The sequence below is a fragment of the Dendropsophus ebraccatus genome, chromosome 11 (assembly GCF_027789765.1).
Source record: "Dendropsophus ebraccatus isolate aDenEbr1 chromosome 11, aDenEbr1.pat, whole genome shotgun sequence".
NCBI lineage: Eukaryota > Metazoa > Chordata > Amphibia > Anura > Hylidae > Dendropsophus > Dendropsophus ebraccatus.
In genome coordinates, this window is record NC_091464.1 from 50,991,040 (window position 1) to 51,013,007 (window position 21,968).

A 21,968-nucleotide genomic window follows, 5' to 3' on the forward strand; every position below is an offset into this window, starting at 1 on the left:
GATTCAGGTCTAAGGAACAGGCGGGCCATATCTTTAATGCCTTCTTTATACAGGAACTGCCAACACACTCCAGCCCCATCAGGTCTAGCATTGTCCTGCATTAGGAGGAACCCAGGGCCAACCACACAAGCATATGGTCACAAGGGGTCTGAGGATCTTATCTTGGTACCTAATGGCAGTCAGGCTACCTCTGGTGAGCACATGGAGGGCTGTGCGGCCCTCCAAAGAAATGCCACCCCACACTATTACTGACCCACTGCCACGCCAGTCATGCTGAAGGATGTTGCAGGCAGCAGATCGTTCTCTACGGCATCTCCAGACTCTGTCACACCTGTCACATGTGCTCAGAGTGAACCTGCTTTCATCTGTGAAGAGCACAGGGCGCCTTGCCGTGCCCCCTTGCCCACTTATCAGTTGTTTGGGGCCTACATCACGGGAAAGGTGCAGATTTCCTGTAAATCAGATGTCTTCCTTACTTTTCATCATTTTTTCACACACCTGCCCAAAGATTTTACTCAGTACAGTATATTAGGAAAAAGTTTATGACCTATTCTTCCAACTGAAGGTTGCAACTTATCCCACTCTATAACCATAGAGTGGGATACAATACCCATTGGCTACCATTTTTTAAAAAGTATATGTATATGGAATGCTATGCTTTTCCATACCATGACACAAAGATATACCGGCGTATTCCAAACCAAGGGATATACTGTATGCCATGTTTAAAGCCATAACATGATTATCCAGTGTTAGAAAAACATGGCCACTTTCTTCCAGAGACAACACGACTCTTGTCTCCAGTTCAGGTGTGGTTTGCAATTATGCTCCATTTACTTCAATGGAACTGAGTTGCAAAACCCCAACCAAACCAGAGACAAAAGTGGCCATGTTTTTCTAAACTTGCAAAAGCCCTTTAAGATGATCATACAGTTTAGAAAGCTATTGGCTGAACTTTTGTTTGTCCGACTGCCATCTCTCCCTATTTCCTTCTTTGGCTCTCCTAGTGTACATGTATTCTGAATGGAGAGAGGGTCGAAAGATTAAAATCCAACATGCCCAACTGTTCTCATTTGCTTTGGGGGATAGCCAAGAGCCCCCCCCCCCCCCCCCCCATAATCTTTAGATCCTGTCAGAATTAGTGGGTTCAGCCGACCTACAGAAATATCCACAAATTGACCATCAATGAGATAAACATTACAATTCTTTCTATTTTCTCGACAGCTGGCATCCTGCCGCCTTTCCATCCTGGGTGATAATGTTCTATGGAAAAGGATGTAACACGTCCAGTGAAGTGGTAAGTAACTGGATGGGGGAGGGTATGTAAATCAATGCTAATTCCCCATCTTTGACACTTATCTGAATTCACTGCTCAGCATGGGGCACACAAGAACTTCCTGAGGCTGAACAAGCAGCATCATAGGGGCTTAGTCAGTGCTATCATCCCCCCATCAGACTTCAGGGTGGAACACAAGAGGCAGCAGCAGCAGGGGAGGAATCAGGGCTGGAGAATAATAACCAGGCGACAGAGTACTTTGAGTCACAGTAATAAGAAGCAGCTGCAGGCAGCTGGGCCGCCCCCTCCGTCTCCCTCTGTGGTGCCTAAGCTTTTGTGAAGTGGGGAACAACGTGATACCATTTCCATTGGGGCAATTCCTATGCCAGGTAAGCATACATCTCCCATGTTTATTAGTTAATGCTGCCTGGCATGACAGATGGTGTCTGGAGCTTACATGTCCTGTCTTCATAGAGAATGTGCAGCTGCTACTACTCCTAGAGCAGCAATATATACAGGTAAAACAATGCTACAAACACTGACTAAACTAAATCTACAAACAAAGGCGAGATCATCATGTCCATGAGAGCTGACAATCTAAAGTCAGCACAAAGGATGAGTAAGGTATATAGAGTTGTATGGGCATTGTTGCAGTAGATTGCAGTTAGCTACTATCTGCACATTGTCCCTGTCATTGTTGCGATGCTCCTTGTGTGTTGGTACAAGCTGTTGCCATGCGTGTGCTGCTTGCACAATGTTCCTGGTTAGGCTCACTTCTCCCAGTCGCCTGTGTTAGATGCGGTTCAGATCTCTTGGAATTTCCTGCTCTCATGTTACGGCCACAATTCTGCAGATTTCACCCCAGCCAGGCTTTGGGCAGCATTGTTCTGGGCTGATCTAACAGTGGCTTTCCAGCACACACTATGCTTTATGTAAACTCTCTCTCAGATGATTCACCAATGAGGTAAGATGTTTTTTTTTATTAACTTTCGGAAAGTATTTTCAAGTTTCTCCTGGCGTTTCGCTCTTCGTAAGACTTATTCTTGCATGGTTCTTAAGATTGCTGCTTCTATATGTAGAAAATGTGTAGGAACAGGAAGTGTTCTTTCTGTGTCTTTGTGTTTCACTGTATGTTGCCCCAAGCTACACTTAAGACAGGTTGATGATTATTTAGCAGGAACTTTTTTGCCTGTGGTTTTACTACACAGACACATAATGGGTCAATGGGATCTGTTACCAAATGGATTGTAATGACTCACACATGTATTATGGCTGCTTTAAAATTTGCAATTATGCAGACATGTGCGTTCCCATGATTCTTTGCAAACAGACAGGATGACCTCATAAATACATGAAGGACATACAAACACCAGACAACCGCGGCTTTGATACGCTATTTCATGACCTTATTGTTGCAAAATAGCTGATTGCTCTGACATATAGCTTCTATACTATGGATTGGCATCGCACCAACCATAGCATCTAAGGGTCCTATTAGAGAGCTCGATCATTAACTAGAAACAAGTACCGATCTGCTAGTTCTGCGCTTGTTTACTGAGCTATTACACAGGTCGACTATCAGGCAGCAAGGACTGCACGGATATCGTTAAAATAATAACGTATTAACTTACCTTACCACGTTCTCTGGTGTCCTTAGGCCTTCCTCAGTGTCTGCACTAGGGATGGTCCGAACCTGCCGAGGTTCGGGTTCGTATGAACCCGAACGCTCGGCAGCAGATTCCCGATGTCTGCCCTCTCCGTGGAGCGGGCGGATACAGCGGGAGTAACGCCCTGAAAACTGGGATACAGCCTATGGCTATGGCTGTATCCCAGTTTTCCAGGCGGTCCTCCCGCTGGATCCGCCCGCTCCACGGAGCGGCCAGACAGCGGGAATCATTACCGAGGGTTCGGGTTCGTACGAACCCGAACCGAACTCGGTTCGGACCATCCCTAGTCTGCACCTTTGCTTTCTGTTTTGGTCTTTGCACTGACAGGCTGCAGCCACTCAGCCAATCACTGGCCGAGACAGGCCGCGACCTGTCAGTGCAAAGACCGGAACAGAAGGCAGAGCTGCAGACATGGGAGCAGGCCTCCAAGGACACCAGGGAACGTGGTATGGTAAGTTACGTTAATTTTTTATTATTTTATACTACAATCATCAGCCATGGGCCGTGCATGGCTTTTACACATAGCAATGCTTGCACGACATCCGATGATTTTAGGTCTGGACCTAAAGAAAAGATCAGCCGATGATCGTTTTAATCAGCTGATGGCTCTCTCTATTACATGAAGTGATAATCGATTATCACTCTGTGTAATAGGGCTCTTACAATAAAGTGACAAGTGATCAAAAGCAATATGGATCTTAAACTGGAGGAAAAGCCAATGCTATAGAATTTCTCCAGATGACTGAACAAACTCATACTCATTCATGCAGTCACTTATTACTGACCTCAGGGGATAAGATGCAGTATTGTTTGTCCTAGATATGCCCACATGGAGTATTATTTGTATGCCATGCCTAGTCATTTCCCGCTTCTTTATTGCAAATACAATTGTATGTGTACATTTTTTTTTTCCTGAATAGTCTACCAGTATAGAAAAGTATAGTCTACCAGGCTTTTGAGCCTTGCAAAAAAAAAAGTATATGATTAGGAGGCAGACTAGTTGTCACTAGTGCTATGTTGCATTCATCTAAGAGAATTGGCATACTGCAAGGCTACCACCTTATATTTGCTGGTCTTATTACCTGTCTGAAATGGTCAGCGTAGAACAAAATATAGATGTGAATGGAGCCTGGGTTACAGTACACTTCAATAATAACTAAGATATATAATAAATACATTTTATATACAGTATAGTGAAAATTGTCTGGGATTCTGTGCAGGCATGTAAATGTAAACCTGGAAATAACAAAGAGTGACTAAATAATTCAGTGTTTTTTGTATACAAAGACACGCTAGGAAAGCACAACAGATTTTACCATGTAGGTACTGATGTCAGTATTTCCAGTGCAAAACAGAAAAATTAATGTGTGAGAGACATGGTTCTGTGCTGGTTTTTGTCAAGTAACATAAAACTAATTTTTCCTTTTGTCCCCGTAGTTAGGTGGCCTGATAATTGTTAATAATGAGCGTCCTACCTCCAGTGCGGCGAGACCGGATTGTGGCAGAGCTACCCCAGGTAAGAAGAGACGTCATTAATTTATATTCTTACCATCCTTTCTAATTTTTACCAAACCTTCTGCACTTGTATGGTACCAGAGAAGCTGTGGCCAGCAATAAAATTTCAAGGAGAAAATTAGTATTACATGGCAGCCATTCAGTTCACTATCCATCCATGTTCTATATATGTATGCCAGGTCTCTCGGAGACAAACCAGCTCTTTGTTAGCGCTCCACTTTGGCCTTGTCATCCATATGTTAGAGACTACACAATCTAGTAGGAGATGTGGAATAGGACATGTTATGCAGGTGGTGTGGTTTACTGAATTTAGGTCCATCCCAGGCCCATATAATCCGGTATATTCATCTACTATAAAGGACCCTCTGGATATTTATAAAAAATAAAGCCAACTTGTATTGCCCATGCAGCATATGTAAGGACCAAGTTTCATCACGTCAGTGCTATATGTTGGCAAATGTGTTGAGTTTAATGGACCTTATGTTGTCCAAAAGTCAGTTTTTTGGACATATATTATTCCAGTATTCTTAGTGTTCAACTAAGCACATCTGAGCACAATCTGCTGTGTTTATAGGGTCTCTTTTGACCTTATGAGAACACAGTGTAACATGAATAAATGGATGCTGGACACCAAACTAGAAACCTGATGCAACCCATTAAAGTCAATTTAGTCAAAGGGATTCTTTGGGTGCCATTGATGTGCTATTTGGCATGCAGTTGCTCCGCCAGCACAGGTTTATTAATGTTCTTTACCAATGGCAGAGCAGAATAATAGAAAAGACCATGTTGTGTTTTTCCCTGATATCACATAAAATATAGAGAAAGAGAGAAGGATTAGGCATATTGGATTTTAGCTGTCGGATCCTTTTGTTCTCAGAGAAATAAGCCGCTGCAAGAGCTGTCTGACAGTCGTTGACCCCTATTCTCTCTATGGAGAACACATGACTGTTTTATCATGCCAAACTTGAATGTGTATGTGGGAATTGGAAGAAAAAGCTTATGGTCAAAGAAGCATTCCACTGATTTGAGGTGTATGAACAAATATCTTCACTGCTGTAGACATGATGATTCCATTAAGGGGGTTATCCAGCGCTACAAAAACATGGCCACTTTTCCCCCTCTCTTGTCTCTGTTCCATTGAAGTAAATGAAGCTTAATTGCTAACCACACCTGAACTGGAGACAAGAGAGGGGGGAAAAGTGGCCATGTTTTTGTAGCGCTGAATAACCCCTTTAACAAAGCACAGCTATCACTGAGCTCAAGGAGATCAGTAATAAAAAAAACAAATGGAGTACTTCCTTAAGAGTCTCCACTGACACATTGCCCCCTATAAATTTAAATATGCAAAAAAGGGTCTGTGGAGCCTCAGTTACGAGTCTCAAAACACGGGAATATCCAGATATCCCTTCCATTAACCCCATTACTATCCTAATATTATGTGTTAACCTCTAAAGCACGCTAGTCTTCTAGGAATATAAATGGTTAATTCATAACCTCTACAGCCTATGGATACCAACACTACCATCACCCCTGACCACCATAGATATTAGGTGTTAAACCTCTTGAAAGACCATAATATGTGAAAATGTGTGATATGGTGCATTTAAAAGATTGACAAATTGTGTCTAATGGGGAAGGGGGAGCTAAATGTTACTTTGGGGGGACCCCACCCATTAAAACTTTCTAAACTGGGCTTTCCTGGCAGAACAAACCATGCATGTGAGTTATAAGTTGTGTCAAACATGCCACATAATGGCAAAGATAACATATAGCTATTGCTGTTGTGTTTGCAGAGACAAAATGGGACATGTCAGTTGTACTGTTGCAATGACTAGTTATATGGTAAATCTTTATTTCCAATCTCTTGGAAACACGGCAGTGTAACGTGACACCCTCTCTCCTTATTGAGCCTCCAGCTTTTCACCCTGTGTGGTCCCAGTGTTGCGCATGTGGCCTCAGGTCTTCATGTCTATGCAAGTAGGATGAGCAAGAAAGCGAAATGTCTCATGGCTGGTGCCAGACAGGAAGTTACACATCTTTTTCTCAGCTGCAGAACTCATGCTTGGAACGCAGACAGCACCAACGTCTCAGCTCAGCATCAATGGAGAGCATTCACAGAATGTAAAAAGAAAGTTATACCCAACAGACCACAACAGATCTTACAGATGAGGAAGGCAAGCAATAGATGTGTTTCCCACCCAGCATGATGTATCAATATCATGTGAATGATCAGAGGAGAAAGCTACATTAGTGTTTGGTGTGGCCGCCCTTTGCCTTTATCATCAATTCTTCTAGTGTATGAAGGAACTCAACAACAGGGAGATTGTTCCATTATCTTGGAGACGTAACCTCAGATCTTCTCTAGATGACGCGACTCAGGGGCGGATCAACTTTACCATAGGCCCCAGACTGTTCACCAAGCCTGGGCCCCACTCCACTGTAATTCTTGCAGCACTAGCGTGGTGTTCATAGTACAGAATAGATAATGTCATGATAATAATAATTTAATAATTTTTATTTATATAGCGCCAACAGATTCCGCAGCACTTTACAATTCTGGGGGCACATACATAGACAAAAAATAGACATTACAGAGATATACATATAATTATCCATACATGAGGAGTGAGGGCCCTGCTCGCATGCATTAGCTTACGTACTATTAGGAGGGGGTGCGAGATAAAATGGCAGAGAGGCAAAGTGCATCATTGTTCTTATGGTCCGGCCATCTTTATAAATAAGGCAGTGCAGGTAAGGGTGGATGAACCGGTCACCAGCCAATGCCTGCATGCACAGGTCTAAGTGCTTAAATGCTTGGCGTGTATGTATGTATGCGTCTGTGTATGTGTGCGCGTGGTGGAGGTGTCTGTGTCTGTGTATGTGTGTGTGTGGGGGGAGGGGTTTGAGGGTAGCAGTCAAAATTAGGGAACCTGGTATGCCTGCTTGAACAGATGTGTTTTGAGGGCACGTTTGAAGTTTTGGGTATTGGAGGTGAGTCTGACAGTCTTGGGTAATGCATTCCATAGAACTGGTGCAGCTCGGGTGAAGTCCTGGAGACGGGAGTGAGAGGTGCGGATCAAGGTGGATGTTAATCGTAAGTCATTAGAGGAGCGTAAGGCACGGGTAGGACGGTAGACAGAGATGAGGGAGGAGATATAGGGAGGTGCAGCACTGTGGAGAGCCTTGTGGGTGAGCAGGAGGAGTTTATATTGAATCCTGTGTTTAATAGGGAGCCAGTGTAGTGACTGGCACAGGGGGGAGGCATCAGTATAGCGGCTGGACATGGAGATGAGCCTGGCCGCTGTATTGAGAATGGACTGGAGAGAGGAGAGTTTAGGGGAAGGAAGGCCGATTAGTAAGGAATTGCAGTAGTCTAGACGGGAATGAATCAGAGCGACAATAAGAGTTTTAGCAGATTCGACAGGAAGGAAGGGAAGGATTTTAGAGATGTTTTTTAGATGCAGGTTACAGGAACGTGAAAGAGATTTTATATGAGGAGTGAAGGAGAGATCCGAGTCAAACATAACCCTAAGGCAGTGGGCTTGTTGTGTAGGGGTTATGGTCGCACCACAGACAGAGATGGAGAAGTCAGGTGGGGGGCGGTTAGCAGAGGGAGGGAATACAAGAAGCTCAGTCTTAGCAAGGTTTAGTTTTAGGAATAGGGAGGACATAGCATTAGAGACGGCAGACAGACAGTTACTGGTGTTCTGTAGAAGAGCGGGGTGATACCACGGGAGGAGGTATAGAGCTGGGTATCATCAGCATAGAGATGGTACTGAAAACCAAACTTGCTGATGATTTGTCCGATGGGTAAAGTGTAAAGTGAGAAAAGGAGAGGGCCCAGGACTGATCCCTGGGGAACCCCGACCGTAAGGGGAATAGAAGATGACGTGGAGCCAGAAAGTGATACACTAAAGGAGCGGTCGGAGAGATAGGAGGGGAACCAGGAAAGAGCAGAGTCCTTGAGGCCGATAGAGCGGAGCGTGGAGAGGAGGAGCTGGTGGTCTACCGTGTCAAAAGCTGCAGATAGATCCAGGAGAATGAGCAGAGAATGGTCACCTTTAGATTTGGCGGAGAGGAGATCATTAGAGACATTAGATGATGCCCTGATTTGTGCAAAATCAAGGTAAAAAAGCAGCCATTGTTTGGAAATCATGGCAGAACTGTAGCCAGGGACAATATACTACTGAAAGTAAAAGTCTGTTTGGGTAGCCATGGGCCCCCCAGGTGCTAGGGACCCCAGGCTACCTCCCAAAACGAACCTATTATCTGCTACCGATGCTGCTCAGATCCTTTTGTCTCTTCATGTAATCCAAGACAGACTGGATGATGTTGAGATCAGAGCTCTGTGGGGCCATATCATCACTTCCAGAACTCCTTAATCTTCTTTATACTGGACATAGTTCCTACTGACATTGGCTGGATGTTTGAGGTTCTACTGCTGCAGAATAATATGGAGCCAAACAAACACTGATCTCCAATAGAAGATGTCTTACTGTACAGCATTTTGTCCTCACCTGCCTAAAACTTTTGCATGCTATATATAATAAAATGTAACCATTTTTTTTCAGAAAAATAATTTTACATTTGACTTTTTTTTCAGTGTTTCAAAAAGGAGGCATGTCTTCACACCAGAGACTCTTTTCATTCCAAAGTCATCAGTGCTTGTAAACAGCAGAGAACAGGGACTGTGGGGTAAGCCTAGCTGTAATACATATTTATTCAGGTGCATAGCCAACACTTCTGCTGAGAACCATAACAGCATCTCTGTTCTCTGTGTAGGCGGAGTGCTATGTGTACACAAGTATATCTACTAGGGGGAGGCAGTATACCCTATGCAGATGACTTCTACTAGGCCTTAAGCCAGTATAGAACTCATATGGGGGCAAACAGTTGGGGATCTTCATGTATATGCAGAGGATGTATTATGAGCTCAATAGTTATGTCATTTTCTATGTATGGCTATTTTTCTAAAAGAATTTCAAGGTGGTCACAAATGCAGATTTTCTTTCTTACCGAGCCATTCCATAAGAAAACCTCCATAATGGCATCTTAACCTGCAATAGGATAGGAGATGACAAGCTGATCAGTAGGGGTTTGACCACTGAGACTCCCACTGATCTAGAGGACAGGAAAACGGTGGCACACCTTTGTACCCAGAATGAATGGTGAGCACTGTGCTTGTGAAGAAAGTGTTCCATTCCATCCATATGGGGCTACCGAACATTGCCAAGTTCAAGCCCCATAGAAAATAAATAGCTTTGCTCATACTTTGGTCTAGAAGTTCAGAATAAATGTTTACATTAAGAAATAAAGCCAGGCAATGACATGTTTCAGGGGTGTATATCCCCCAGGTTGATAAATCTGATAAAGAGGGAATATACACCCCTGAAATGCATTATTGCCTGGCTATATTTATTTTATAATAAGAGCCTTACTTATTCTGGACATCTGGAATGATAAGAAGTGCAGCCCTCTCTTCTGTTACCTTGCAACGTATCCTATAACACATAGTAATCAGCAACAAGGGATCTTGTCGGAATTTTGTGCTGCCTGTGATTTAGGAAACATAATTCCTTTTAGAAACAGCTGAATACAATATTAAAGAGGTTATCCAGGCCTAATAAAACATGATCTCTTTCTTTCAGAAAAAAAACACCATTCTTGTCCTCATTTTGGGTGTGGATTTGCCGTTGAATTCCATTGAACTGAGTGGAGCGGAATTATAATGCCACACACAACCTGAGGACAGAACAGGGGTGATGCTGTTTTGGCAAAAAAGCAGCTGTGTTTTTTGTAATCCTGGATAACCCATTTAATAGACTTAACTGAAAACTCTCAACTTACTGTATATTTCCAGGTTTATGTTGTTTGTTCCAGTAGATGTTTATGCTGCCTGTATAGTGTTTGTTCCAGTAGATGTTTATGCTGCCTGTATAGTGTTTGTTCCAGTAGATGTTTATGCTGCCTGTATAGTGTTTGTTCCAGTAGATGTTTATGCTGCCTGTATAGTATTTGTTCCATTAGATGTTTATGCTGCCTTTATAGTGTTTGTTCCAGTAGATGTTTATTCTACCTGTATAGTGTTTGTTCCAGTAGATGTTTATGCTGCTTGTATAGTATTTGTTCCAGTAGATGTTTATGCTGCCTGTATAGTGTTTGTTCCAGTAGATGTTTATGCTGCCTGTATAATGTTTGTTCTACTAGATGTTTATGCTGCCTGTATAATGTTTGTTCTAGTAGATGTTTATGCTGCCTGTATAATGTTTGTTCTAGTAGATGTTTATGCTGTCTCTATAGTTGGTTCCATTAGATGTTTATGCTGCCTGTATAGTGTTTGTTCTAGTAGATGTTTATGCTGCCTGTATAGTGTTTGTTCCATTAGATGTTTATGCTGCCTGTATAGTGTTTTCTCTGGTAGATGTTTGTGCAGTCTTCAGTGCTCATGACGTAACGCTGTTCTCTGGTATATGTGGGTGTTTCTTCTCTCCCTGTAGAGGTCAGCTACAAGGCTTGGTTTATGATCTGCTTACAAGAACGTTCCCATTCCTCTGAGTTTATTCCAATCCACCCTGGCTTTCCCAAATATCTTGCTTTGGGCGGCTGCCTGTTGCGTGTGTTCTCCCCACAGTGCGGTCTGTTGTAACATTCAGTACTGTGTCATCTCTGCCATAGTGACAGCCAGCCTTATGCTACCTTTGGAGACCGATTTATTTCCGCTTAGAAGGAAAATAGTTAACCATTTGCATTCCAGCCAATTCCCACAGGATGTATGTCTAGATACTACTGATGGAACCTGGATCTCAGTCTGTAATGGTGCCAATATTAGTTGTCATTCAATAATCAGACCTACTTTTCTTGGTATTTTAATGTCTTTCGGTATCTAACACAGTTGGTCCAGATGGATACAGTAAATTCTACCTTATACAATAAACACATTCCAGGGATTGGTGGGGAATAACAGCTTAATAAGTTCTAACAAATAATATATGATATTATACTTCGAGAAGGCAAAGGTGGAAATAGAAGGTTTGGGTAGGGATACTCTTATTGAGGGACAAAATACATTATTAGGCCATGTTCACACTACGTAAGTACCGTACTAATCATGGCCGTTATGACAACGGCCATGATTTCTATGGAACTTACGTAGTGCTGCACTTGAGGGAATCCCGGCCGGAGTGTATACACATAGTATACACTTCGGCCGGGTTCCTTAGCGGTGCCGCAAGAAACTAACATGCGGCTGCAGAAAATGCTGTCAGTTCACACAATGGAGCGTGTCGCTCCGGCTGCATGCTCCATTGTGAGCAGCGGGGAATTCAGATGCGGGAGCGCATGGATGCGCCGCAAACCGAATTCAGCGGCAGCAAAGATCAACTGCAGTACCGGCCGGAATGTTCTTTCTGACACCGGCCTGTGAACATAGCCTTAAAGGGGCAGTCTGGTGTCTGCCATTTTTAAAAAAAGAGTTGGGGAGAAGGTGGCTGACATAACAACATCACCTACTTTCCCGCCTCCAGCGCAGGAGACCCTGCCCACTTCCTTGTCTGAGCGGGGACCTGGGTCATGGTGTGTCAGCCCCACTCAGCTATTCAGCAGCCATAGCGGGGGCCCGCCTCGTGGCTGACGCCAGACTTCTCATACAATCATAGAAACATAGAAGATTGACCGTAGGAAAAAAATCACTTGGTCCATCTAGTCTGCTCTTTTAGTATTATCCTTCTTATTATTTATATACAATAGTTCCAATGGACACACACTATCAACACTGGTCTCTGCCCCGCAGAGTTAATTAACCATAAAGTAACAAGTCCAACATAATTAGTTAGCTTTTTAAGAATAACAATTACACCACACAAAGCTAAATTTAAAATATATTAATTTTTATTTGATATGATTAAAAATCAATTTTAAAAATTCTTTTTTATTTTGCACTAAAAAAGAATTTTTAAAATTGATTTTTAATTATGTCAAATAAAAATGTCTTATTATTTTAGGATAATAAGAAGGGGAATGCTAAAAGGGCAGACTAGATGGGCCAAGTGGTCTTTTTCTGCCAACAATCTTCAATGTTTCTATGTTTCTATGAGAAGTCTAGCGTCAGCCATGTTTTTCAAAAGAGACGGGGACAAAGCTACAGCTGCTGAGTGGGGCTGGCACGTCACGACCCGGACCCTCCACTCAGACCACATCAGGGGACCAGGAACCTCCTTTAACAGTAGAATACATATTAATAGAAAACTGTTACATGTTGTTTAAATATTGAATAATGCATGGCATAGATGCCCCCTACCCAACAATTGCATGGTAACTTCCATATTTATAATGTACAGTGGTACCTCAGTTCTCAAACTGCTTGGAACTCAAACAGTATTTTCAAAGAAAGTTTGCTTTGGTTCTCAAACTCTTGCTCGGTTCTCAAACACTTTTCAGGCACCCAGTATTGAAGTACTCGGTATCTGAACGTTTTTGCGAGCGTGGATGGTGGGTTGTACGTGGTGAGTTTAGCACTGGTGAGGCTTCACATACAGTACAGTACAGTATAATACTGCTGGAGTGCATATACAGTACAGTAGTAGTACAGACAGTGCACCACCATTTCCCATACTTTACAGTGTAGGGGGGGGGGGGGCACTATACAGTAAGGGATGAGTCGGTGACTACTGTACTATAATTGCTGGTTTTGTTGAATGTTTCTTGTGTATAATGTACTGTACAGTATAGTGCTGCTCTGTAATGTATTGTAGAGATTAAACTGAGCACTTTTACTGTAATATATGGGTATTATAGGTAATTATTGGTTGGTGCTGGAACCAATTAAACACATTTACATTATTTCCTATGGGAAGACACTGCTCGCTTCTCAAACTACCTTCCAGAACCAATTAAGTTCGAGAACCGAGGTACCACTGTATTTATATTCTTACAGGTTGTGTTTGTATTCATATTTCTCTAATTTCCCAGCAGATTTAAGATTTCAAAAGTAATTGTGGTCGGAGATCTTTCAGTGGGCAAGACATGTATGATAAATAGGTAAGATGCTTCAGTTCCAATACAACATGAGATCTGTTGCCTTCCTTAAAGCGACTCTGTACCCACAATCTGACAACCCCCCCCAAACCACTTGTACCTTCGGATAGCTGCTTTTAATCCAAGATCTGTCCTGGGGTCCGTTCGGCAGGTGATGCAGTTATTGTCCTAAAAAAAATACTTTTAAATTTAAAGCCTGTGCCAAACGGGAGTATCTATGCCCTAACTGTGCACCACTCCTCCATCCCTCCTCCCCACCCTCTTCATCATTAGGAATGCCACTGGAACGTTTTCTACATGCTGAACACTGCACAGGTCCTTAACGATCCAGCCCATGTTCCGGGCTGCCACAGGTGGGGAATAGGAGGCAATCTGCTTGGAGCATTAAGTAACCTTATAAATCTTTTTCATATAAAAAATCGGAAATTACTGGTAATTGTTTACAGTAACTTGCATTGTTTCTAGTATAAAAAAAAAAGGCACCCCCTTGGTGTGAGCTGCCAGTCTCCTATGCTAGGGACTGGCTCTGGACAGAATCAGTCTCCTCCTCCTTCTGGCAGCTGACAATTACTCCCTGCAGAAGAAATCTTCTCATGTATACTGCCATGCCACTAGGGAGTCTGCTACTTCCTTAGCAAATGGCTCAAAAAGCTTTTACTATTGGCTGAGAGCAGAGGATCAAGATGGCTGTGAGGAGAGTAACTGAGCATGTGTGTTCACCAGCTCATTACATGTACTTCAATATACACTTTGTACACCATTTAGCACTATACTAGATAAGGAAATAGTATGTTTTTTTTCACCAGAAACCTAATGCCATATGTTATTTTTTTATGATCAGTGCAAAGTCTATATGTAATGGTGGTTTTACCCCTACCTCTTGTTGTAATAGTATATATTTTTTAAAGGTTTTGCAAAGATGCCTTTGATAAGAACTATAAAGCGACAATTGGGGTGGACTTTGAGATGGAGAGGTTCGAGATCCTGGGAGTTCCTTTTAGTTTGCAACTGTAAGTACATCAGATTTTGGATTTTAGACTTATCTTTACCAGTGACCGCTATGGAGTATACTTTGTGTACTTTTTATCCTGTAGCAGAGCGTAGTAAGTTACCCCATATTTATTAGCTTGTATTAATTCTGCTTTTTCTCTATTTGTTACTAGATGGGATACAGCCGGACAAGAAAGATTTAAATGCATTGCTTCCACTTACTACAGGGGGGCTCAGGGTATGTTTACCACTATGTTTACAGACCGATAGTTATATAATTTGTACTTTTATAATGGTTTTGTATCTCTGTGTGTTTATTATAATGACAAATCTGAGGCTTGTACTGGTGTTTATTCATAATGTTCTTTAAAAATACCATCAGGGAAGTGATATTTTCATATTCTCGATCCTTTGTTCTTTTGTACAATAAGCACCCAAAAGAGGCGACTGTCTGTGTTTTTTTCCCCTTTTCCCATTGAGAACACTTCAAGCATGTATGGGAAGGTCAGAAGGAATAACTTTCGGCCGACAGCTATTGAAAGTGTACGGTTACCTTTTAGGATGGAGTGAAAACTCATTTGCAGTGTGGTTTGCACAAGAACAGAATTCACTGTCTCTTCTAAGGGCCCCTTTAGGCTCCATTCACACTTTTGTTGTGTCTCTTTCTTTTTATTGTTTTAGCCCAAATGATTATGTGGGCTCTGCAATCTTGTCTCAAAAGACTGTTTGGGCTATGCAATTTAATCAGCATTTCCAGGGTTAATCAGGTCCATAAATAGAAAAACACCTGTGATGAAGCCTGGTAATACTGATAACATGGCAAAGCTTTCACCATCAATTTAAATAAAATTGCAGAGCCTATTAAATCAATTTGGTCTAATTATGTAAGCAAAAGAAATGCAACAAAACTTAACTGCTTAATCGTTTGTGTGGCCATAAAACTGATCATTATGTTACACAGGGCAATATGCGGCCATTATCACAAACAAAAAGGTGCAATCAACTAATAAGCAAGCTTTTTCTCATTTGTTGGTTGATCATTGGCCCTTTTAGGCAGTGTTTACACACCCAGATTTATCTGACAGATTTTTGAGGCCAAAGCCAGGAATGGATCTGGAAAGAGGAAAAATCTTTGTCTTTCCTTTATGTCATGTTCTCTGTTTGTAGTCTGTTCCTGGCTTTGGCTTCAAAAATCTGTCAGATAAATCTGTGTGTGTAAATGCAGCCTTACACAAACCGACTGTCAGGATTGAGCATTCCTATAAATTTTTATTTAACCAGCTTCTGTAAAATGGCCCTTAGGTTCTCATTATGTAAACGAATTAATACAGCAAACATGCAACTAAGCCACAAATGTGAGAGCACAGCCTTAGGCTGAGGTCACACCAGCCGTTCTGTGATCCCATCGTGTCACAGAACGGCCAGTGTCAGTGAATATCATCCTGGCCGGTAGGGATCCCACGTGTCATACAATTTGCAGCTTATTTTCAGCTTATTTTCAGAAGTTTTCTAATGCATTTCTTTTTTTTTTTTTTTTTTTACCAGAAATCTTGATGCGCACAGGCAACACTGTGATTATATACTGATACATTATTAGGCGGTACAGCAGCATTAGTAAAGATGCCCTGCTACTATGCATCATTACTAGAGTTGGTAGAGTCACAGTAAGTTTGGGTTCATTCGAACCCTTAACGCTCAGTATTTGAATCCCAGCAGCTAAAGAAAATGAATGCAGCCCTAGGGTTGCCTGGAAAACATGGATACAGCTATATGTTTTTCCAAGCAACCCGAGGGCTGCATCCTTCTTCTCCAGCCACCGGGATTTAAATACTGAGCATTTGTGTTTGTACCAATCCAAACTTACTGTAAGCTCACCCATCTCTAATCATTACAATATACAGTAGTATATTTCTTCTCAACCATATGCCAACATGATTTTTTTTTAATATTTCACAGCCATAGTTATAGCCTTTGATCTGACAGATATTTCATCATTAGAACATACTAAGTAAGTAAATTGTCCCCTGTCTGCATATCACTATCTAGCTAAATATATGGTCCATATACATAGAATAGGGCTAGTTAATAATTGTTTATAATGGATGTTATTTCGCTGACAGGCAGTGGCTTCAGGATGCTCTGAAGGAAAATGATCCTTCATCGGCTCTATTATTCCTGGTTGGCTGCAAGAAAGATCTCTCAGTAAGTAATGTCTTAACACAGCACACCTAAAACAGCATTGCTCAAGTGTAATTATCTGGTCTTTCTAGTCAACCGGTATCAGAAAATTATGTAAATTTGCAATCACTTAAATTTGAAGTAAATCTAAAGTATTCCAGTACTTATCAGCTGTTGTATGTCCTACAGGAAATGGTGTTTTCTTTTTGGTCTGACACAATGCTCTCTGCTGCAACCTTTGTCCCTGACAGGAACTGTCCAAAGCAGGAGAGGTTTTCTATGGGGATTTACTGCTGATCTGTTCCTGTCTTGGACAGAGATGGCAGCAGAGAGCACTGTGTCATACTGAAGAAAAAACATACAGCAGAAAGTAAGTACTAGAGAACATACTGCAGAACATACAGCAGCTGATAAGAAATAAATTACAAATACTATATAATTTTTTGACCCCACTTGATTTGAAAGAAAACATATTTTACCGCAGTACCCTTTAAAACTTGATTTAAAAAAGTTTACATTTTTTAAAAGCAGTCAAATAAAATAAGTTTTTGAAAAAGTAATTTATTTTTTTTTTACTATGGTTGTAATTGTACTACCTTGAGGAACATAGGAAACATTTCAGTTTTACCATAAGGCGAATGGCGTAAACACGAAACCTCACAAAATGAAAAAATTCGCTTTTTTTTTCATTGTGCAATTTTTGTTTCTGGTTTCGAAGCATATGTTATGGAAAATTTAAGTCTCTCATTGCAAAGTACAACAAGTATCACAAAATAAGGGCTCTTGTGGGTCGGTAGGTGACAAATTGAAAGCGTTATGGCCTTCTAAACAGGAGAAAAACAAAACAGAGGGCAGAAATGAAGTGGCTTAGGAGGGAAGGGGTTAACTTACTTCTGAAAAGCCCCTTTAAATGATTTGTCATGATGTATTTTGCTTTATTTTATTATGTAATATTATTACAGTTTGTTCTATACATTATTTCCTCACCTATGTTTAAGAATACATTATGCATTATACACTATATAAAGATTAAAGTGGTAGCTTTAAAATAATCTTATACATTAAAGAAGGGCTACATGATATACAGATCTATGGGTGATGTCAAGACTCATGGATGGGGACGGTGAGCGCATAGTCTTTGCAGTCAGTACCATATAATGAATACAGTAATGCTGATGCCGTTGTGTAAAGCTAAGGGCCCTATTCCACGGGACGATTATCGTTTGGATAATCGTTAACGATTAACGATCTCAAACGACCGCTATTGCGAAAGACCTGAAAACGTTCACTCATTTCCATGGAACGATAATCGTTACTTATGATCGTAATTGCGATCGTTTCTCTTCGCTATTTATTCGCTATTGCGTTCGTATCTATTGAGAACGACCGAACGATGTCTTATTCAATGCGAACGATTTGCGAACGAGCAACGATAAAAATAGGTCCAGGTCTTATTAAACGATCAACGATTTCTCGTTCGGTCGTTAATCGTTAACTGCATTTCAACCGAACGATTATCGTTCAGATTCGAACGATTTAACGATAATCTGAACGATAATCGTCCCGTGGAATAGGGCCCTAACTGTAGATATTAGATGCAATTCTTATTAGATGTACAAAAGTTCCTGCTGTCCTAACCATAGGCTGCAGGCAATAATGACAGGCTGCATCAGGTACAGGGGAGGCCACGCCTCCTTCCCGCCTTGCCAACCATCCCCCACCCGCCCATACAGCAGGCGTACGCTAGGGAGAAGGGGCGAATGTCAGACCACTGCTTTTAGAGCAGAGCAGTGGTCTGTAACCTAGACAATGAGCTGTCAACAATGGGAGGGAAGTAACAGTATATCAGGAGAAGTATAAAAGTTTACTAAATAAGTGTATTTGCAAAAATGTATAACTTGACAATACCCATTTAACTGGTTTTATGTGCAGTTTTCTACATTTCTGGTTATGTTTATTTGCCCCTCCTTATAGTCCCCCGCTCAGTATGCTCTCATGGAACGGGATGCCTTGAAGGTGGCTAAGGAGATGCAAGCAGAATACTGGTCTGTGTCCTCTTTAACAGGTATGTCTGTATCTGTGAAGCGTTATCTTATGAGAATCCTTGAGTTAAACACATATATAGGTACAGAATACAGGTATTTGCCTCTCAACTTGTAATCCCCTATTCATAGGATGGAATAGCAAGCTGATCGGGGGGTGGGGGGTCCAGCTGCTGGGATAATGTGATTTCTGAGCACTGGGACCCCACATGTTAAAACAAACACCAAATTAAGCACAGGGTCCATTTTACCATTTAAAGTGACACTGTCGCCCCCTTTTTGCATTCTGACTTCTCTACACAGGTGTAAAGGGTAAATTTAGCGGTTTTCTTACCTTATTTTATATCATACGTCATGGTGCTTGTTCAAGTAAAAAGTCATCTTTTATCAACTGCAGATTAAGTGGGCGGGGCCTCGCATCATTAGCGCCACTTAGCCCTGCCCACAATGCCACTGTTGCCCCCGCCCCCTCGCCGGCCATTGGACCAGGCTGGCCTAAAGGTCTAGGCCCCACCCCCTCTAGGTTGGCCCACCAAGGGGCGCCAACGGTGGCGCTGTGGGCGGGATCAAGTGGTGCTAATGCTGCGAGGCCCCGCCCACTAAACGCAATCTGCAGTTGATAAAAGCTTTTTACTTGAACAAGCACCATGACGTATGATATAAAATAAGGTATGAAAACCACTAAATTTACCCTTTACATCTGTGTGCAGAAGTCAAAATGCACAAAGGGGGTGACAGTGTCACTTTAAATTGTTAATCATTTACAGTGAGAAAGTTTTGACCAGTGCCTGTGGAATAATTTTTTCTAATGCTCATTGCGAGGAAGTTAATAATTTACCTGAGGTTATTTGTTACTTTATTATTATCTCCTATATCTGGCTTCTGAATCTACAGTATGTCGTATAAACACAAAATTTCATAAATCAATTACTTTTTTAGGCAAACTCACCTACTGAAAGGGTTAAAAACGTGCAAACGTGGAGGGAGGAGGCCACATGGAAAATTAGACAGACTAAAAAATACTATAATGGCAAAGAGCATGATAATATTAAATGATTTAACAATTAATATGATTTAACAATTGATTTCACAATTAATGCATTCATATATATATATATATATGTAAAGTGCTTGGTGCACAATATGCAGCAGCAAGAAATGAATAATGCCGTAAGTAGCAACAGTAAATAATGAAAGTGCTTTGTGCAATATTAGGAGCTGCTAAACAAATCTAATGCAGAGAGTAATGAAAACCATACTCTGTGCCCACAGGTTACCTTAAGGCTCAGACGGCCTGACATGCAGGTTCAGCTAGCGCCAATCTGCTACATCAGCTCTAGCTTACAGAACCTATTACACAGCTCAATAATCGTGTGGCCAGGGCTTTGCTTTCATCAGCCACCTGCTGTGCATCATCTATTGCACGGAGCAATGTGTGGCCAGCTACCGTTTATTTTTAGATATGTTGAAAGACAACTAATGAATGATTGCTCCTTGGCTGATCTTTAATAAACTGAGCGATAGCTGCCTGATTTGGCTGATAGTCATGCCATGTAAAATGGTCTTTGGAAGTCCTGTCCTAGATCCATGTGCCTCCACCTCAGCCCATCGTACCACTTCTTTAGGAAGTGCCCCCTCCCCTCACTGGGGCTGCTAAAAGTATATTGCTAGACGCATATAACACACCCACATATAAATATGCACACACATTTAAACACTCTATTGTAAGTTTGAAGCCTTGCCTTGGGAATGAAAGTCCAGGGTGATGTACATCAAGACCAAATTATACTCTATGTTCACTAAAAATTCACGATCAAAGGACCCTTTGGTCTTACATCAATAGGCCTCTTACTAGCTAGCCAACACCCTGCTCTGTACTGAAGAGGGGCAACAACCCTGGAACAGCTGTCTGCAGATGGGTAGTCTTTCTTTTTGGAGAAATTTTTGGTTTTGCATATATCTCTTCTAATTTATGCAAACAAATGATTTTTTCTTTCAGGAGAAAATGTGAAGGAATTCTTTTTCAGGGTGGCGTCCTTAACATTTGAGTCCAGTGTGCTAGCGGAGTTGGAGAAAACAAATGCTCGAAGGATAGGCGATGTAGTGAGTAAGTAACTATAGTCAGCTTGTGCTCACGTCAAGATTAGTATTGGGTTGGCTTGTCAAACTGTTTGGATTCTGCAAAGTTCTCTAAACCTGAATTGGTGCTATTGCGATTTATTCCTCTGGCTGTATCCATATTTTCTCCCTAGGGTAGCACCCAACTTTTGCAGCCACGGGGAATCAAATGGTGAGTATTTGAGTTCAGAGAACATTGCCAAACCCAAACAGTTTGGCAGGTCCGTTCCACAGTAGTCATGATACATTGACAGCAGAGGGTATGCGGTCATGTGATCCCCCTGCTGTCTCCTCCTCTCCATGACTGTTAAGTCACATGCATTGTTCCCATGATCACCCCTGTTAAAAACAGGCATAAATCAGGTAGGGAGGCTATGCCTCCTCCCCGTTTAGATGCCTTCCCGCTCTTGTATGCTAGGGAGAGGAAAGGAATCTGTGCCTTCTCCCTGGCGTACACCCAGTCCGCAGCCTTCATAAATAGAGATGAGCGAACCTCAAGCATGCTCGAGTCGGTCCGAACCCGAACTTTCGGCATTTGATTAGCGGTGGCTGCTGAACTTGGATAAAGCCCTAAGGCTATGTGGAAAACATGGATATAGTCATTGGCTGTATCCATGTTTTCCAGACAACCTTAGAGCTTTATCCAAGTTCAGCAGCCCCAGCTAATCAAATACCGAACGTTCGGGTTCGAATCGACTCGAACCCGGTTTGCTCATCTCTATTCATAAATCTCCCCCATATCTCCACAGTACAAACCTGCGCACAGTTTTGTTATCACATGTCATATTGCATGACCTCTAAGGGATCTGATCCTTCATGGATCTATTCATCTAAATTATCTGGCAGGATTCTATGTTATGTCTCATGTGAAATAGCATAAAATTATAAAATGTCATTTCTCTTTTTTTTATATAAGGAATAAACAGCAATGACAGCAACTTGTACCAAAACACAAAGAAGAACAAATCTAAGTGTTGTCAGTGACAAGGGACAGGCCCATCAGACGATTGCACTGCAAAGCACTAAAGTGCTGCACACACGGAAGAAGGAAATTATTATTACATTTAAAGGGAATGTGTCATCAAAAAAGTTTTTCTAATGATAATCATGTTTTTTTAATCTTCCATTTTAATATATATACTGTATATA

General features: G+C 41.7%; 1 protein-coding gene across 5 annotated transcripts; it reads left to right on the plus strand.

Annotated features, from left to right (window-relative positions):
* The first annotated feature begins 1,216 nt into the window (after positions 1-1,216).
* Positions 1,217-21,955, plus strand: RAB34 (RAB34, member RAS oncogene family). Of its 5 annotated transcripts, none has more exons than XM_069944546.1 (11): positions 1,217-1,297; positions 4,381-4,459; positions 9,062-9,153; positions 13,426-13,494; positions 14,400-14,501; positions 14,655-14,719; positions 16,438-16,489; positions 16,602-16,683; positions 18,634-18,724; positions 20,701-20,808; positions 21,736-21,955. In XM_069944546.1, exons 2-11 carry the CDS (start codon positions 4,406-4,408, stop codon positions 21,801-21,803), a joined length of 783 nt encoding a protein of 260 aa, XP_069800647.1. In that variant the 5' UTR covers positions 1,217-1,297; positions 4,381-4,405; the 3' UTR covers positions 21,804-21,955. The 5 variants fall into 5 exon arrangements, with proteins under 5 accessions (XP_069800647.1, XP_069800645.1, XP_069800646.1 ...); XM_069944544.1 differs by lacking the exon at positions 1,217-1,297 and adding an exon at positions 1,452-1,665; XM_069944545.1 differs by lacking the exon at positions 1,217-1,297 and adding an exon at positions 1,748-1,900.
* The last annotated feature ends 13 nt before the right edge of the window (positions 21,956-21,968 follow it).

Excerpts from the sequence above, each read along its gene's own strand:
- RAB34 (XM_069944546.1), top strand. The coding sequence starts at position 4,406 with ATGAGCGTCCTACCTCCAGTGCGGCGAGACCGGATTGTGGCAGAGCTA. Across the intron at positions 4,460-9,061 it reads TTGTGGCAGAGCTACCCCAG|TGTTTCAAAAAGGAGGCATG; the intron begins GTAAGAAGAGAC and ends CTTTTTTTTCAG. Across the intron at positions 14,720-16,437 it reads TTACTACAGGGGGGCTCAGG|CCATAGTTATAGCCTTTGAT; the intron begins GTATGTTTACCA and ends AATATTTCACAG.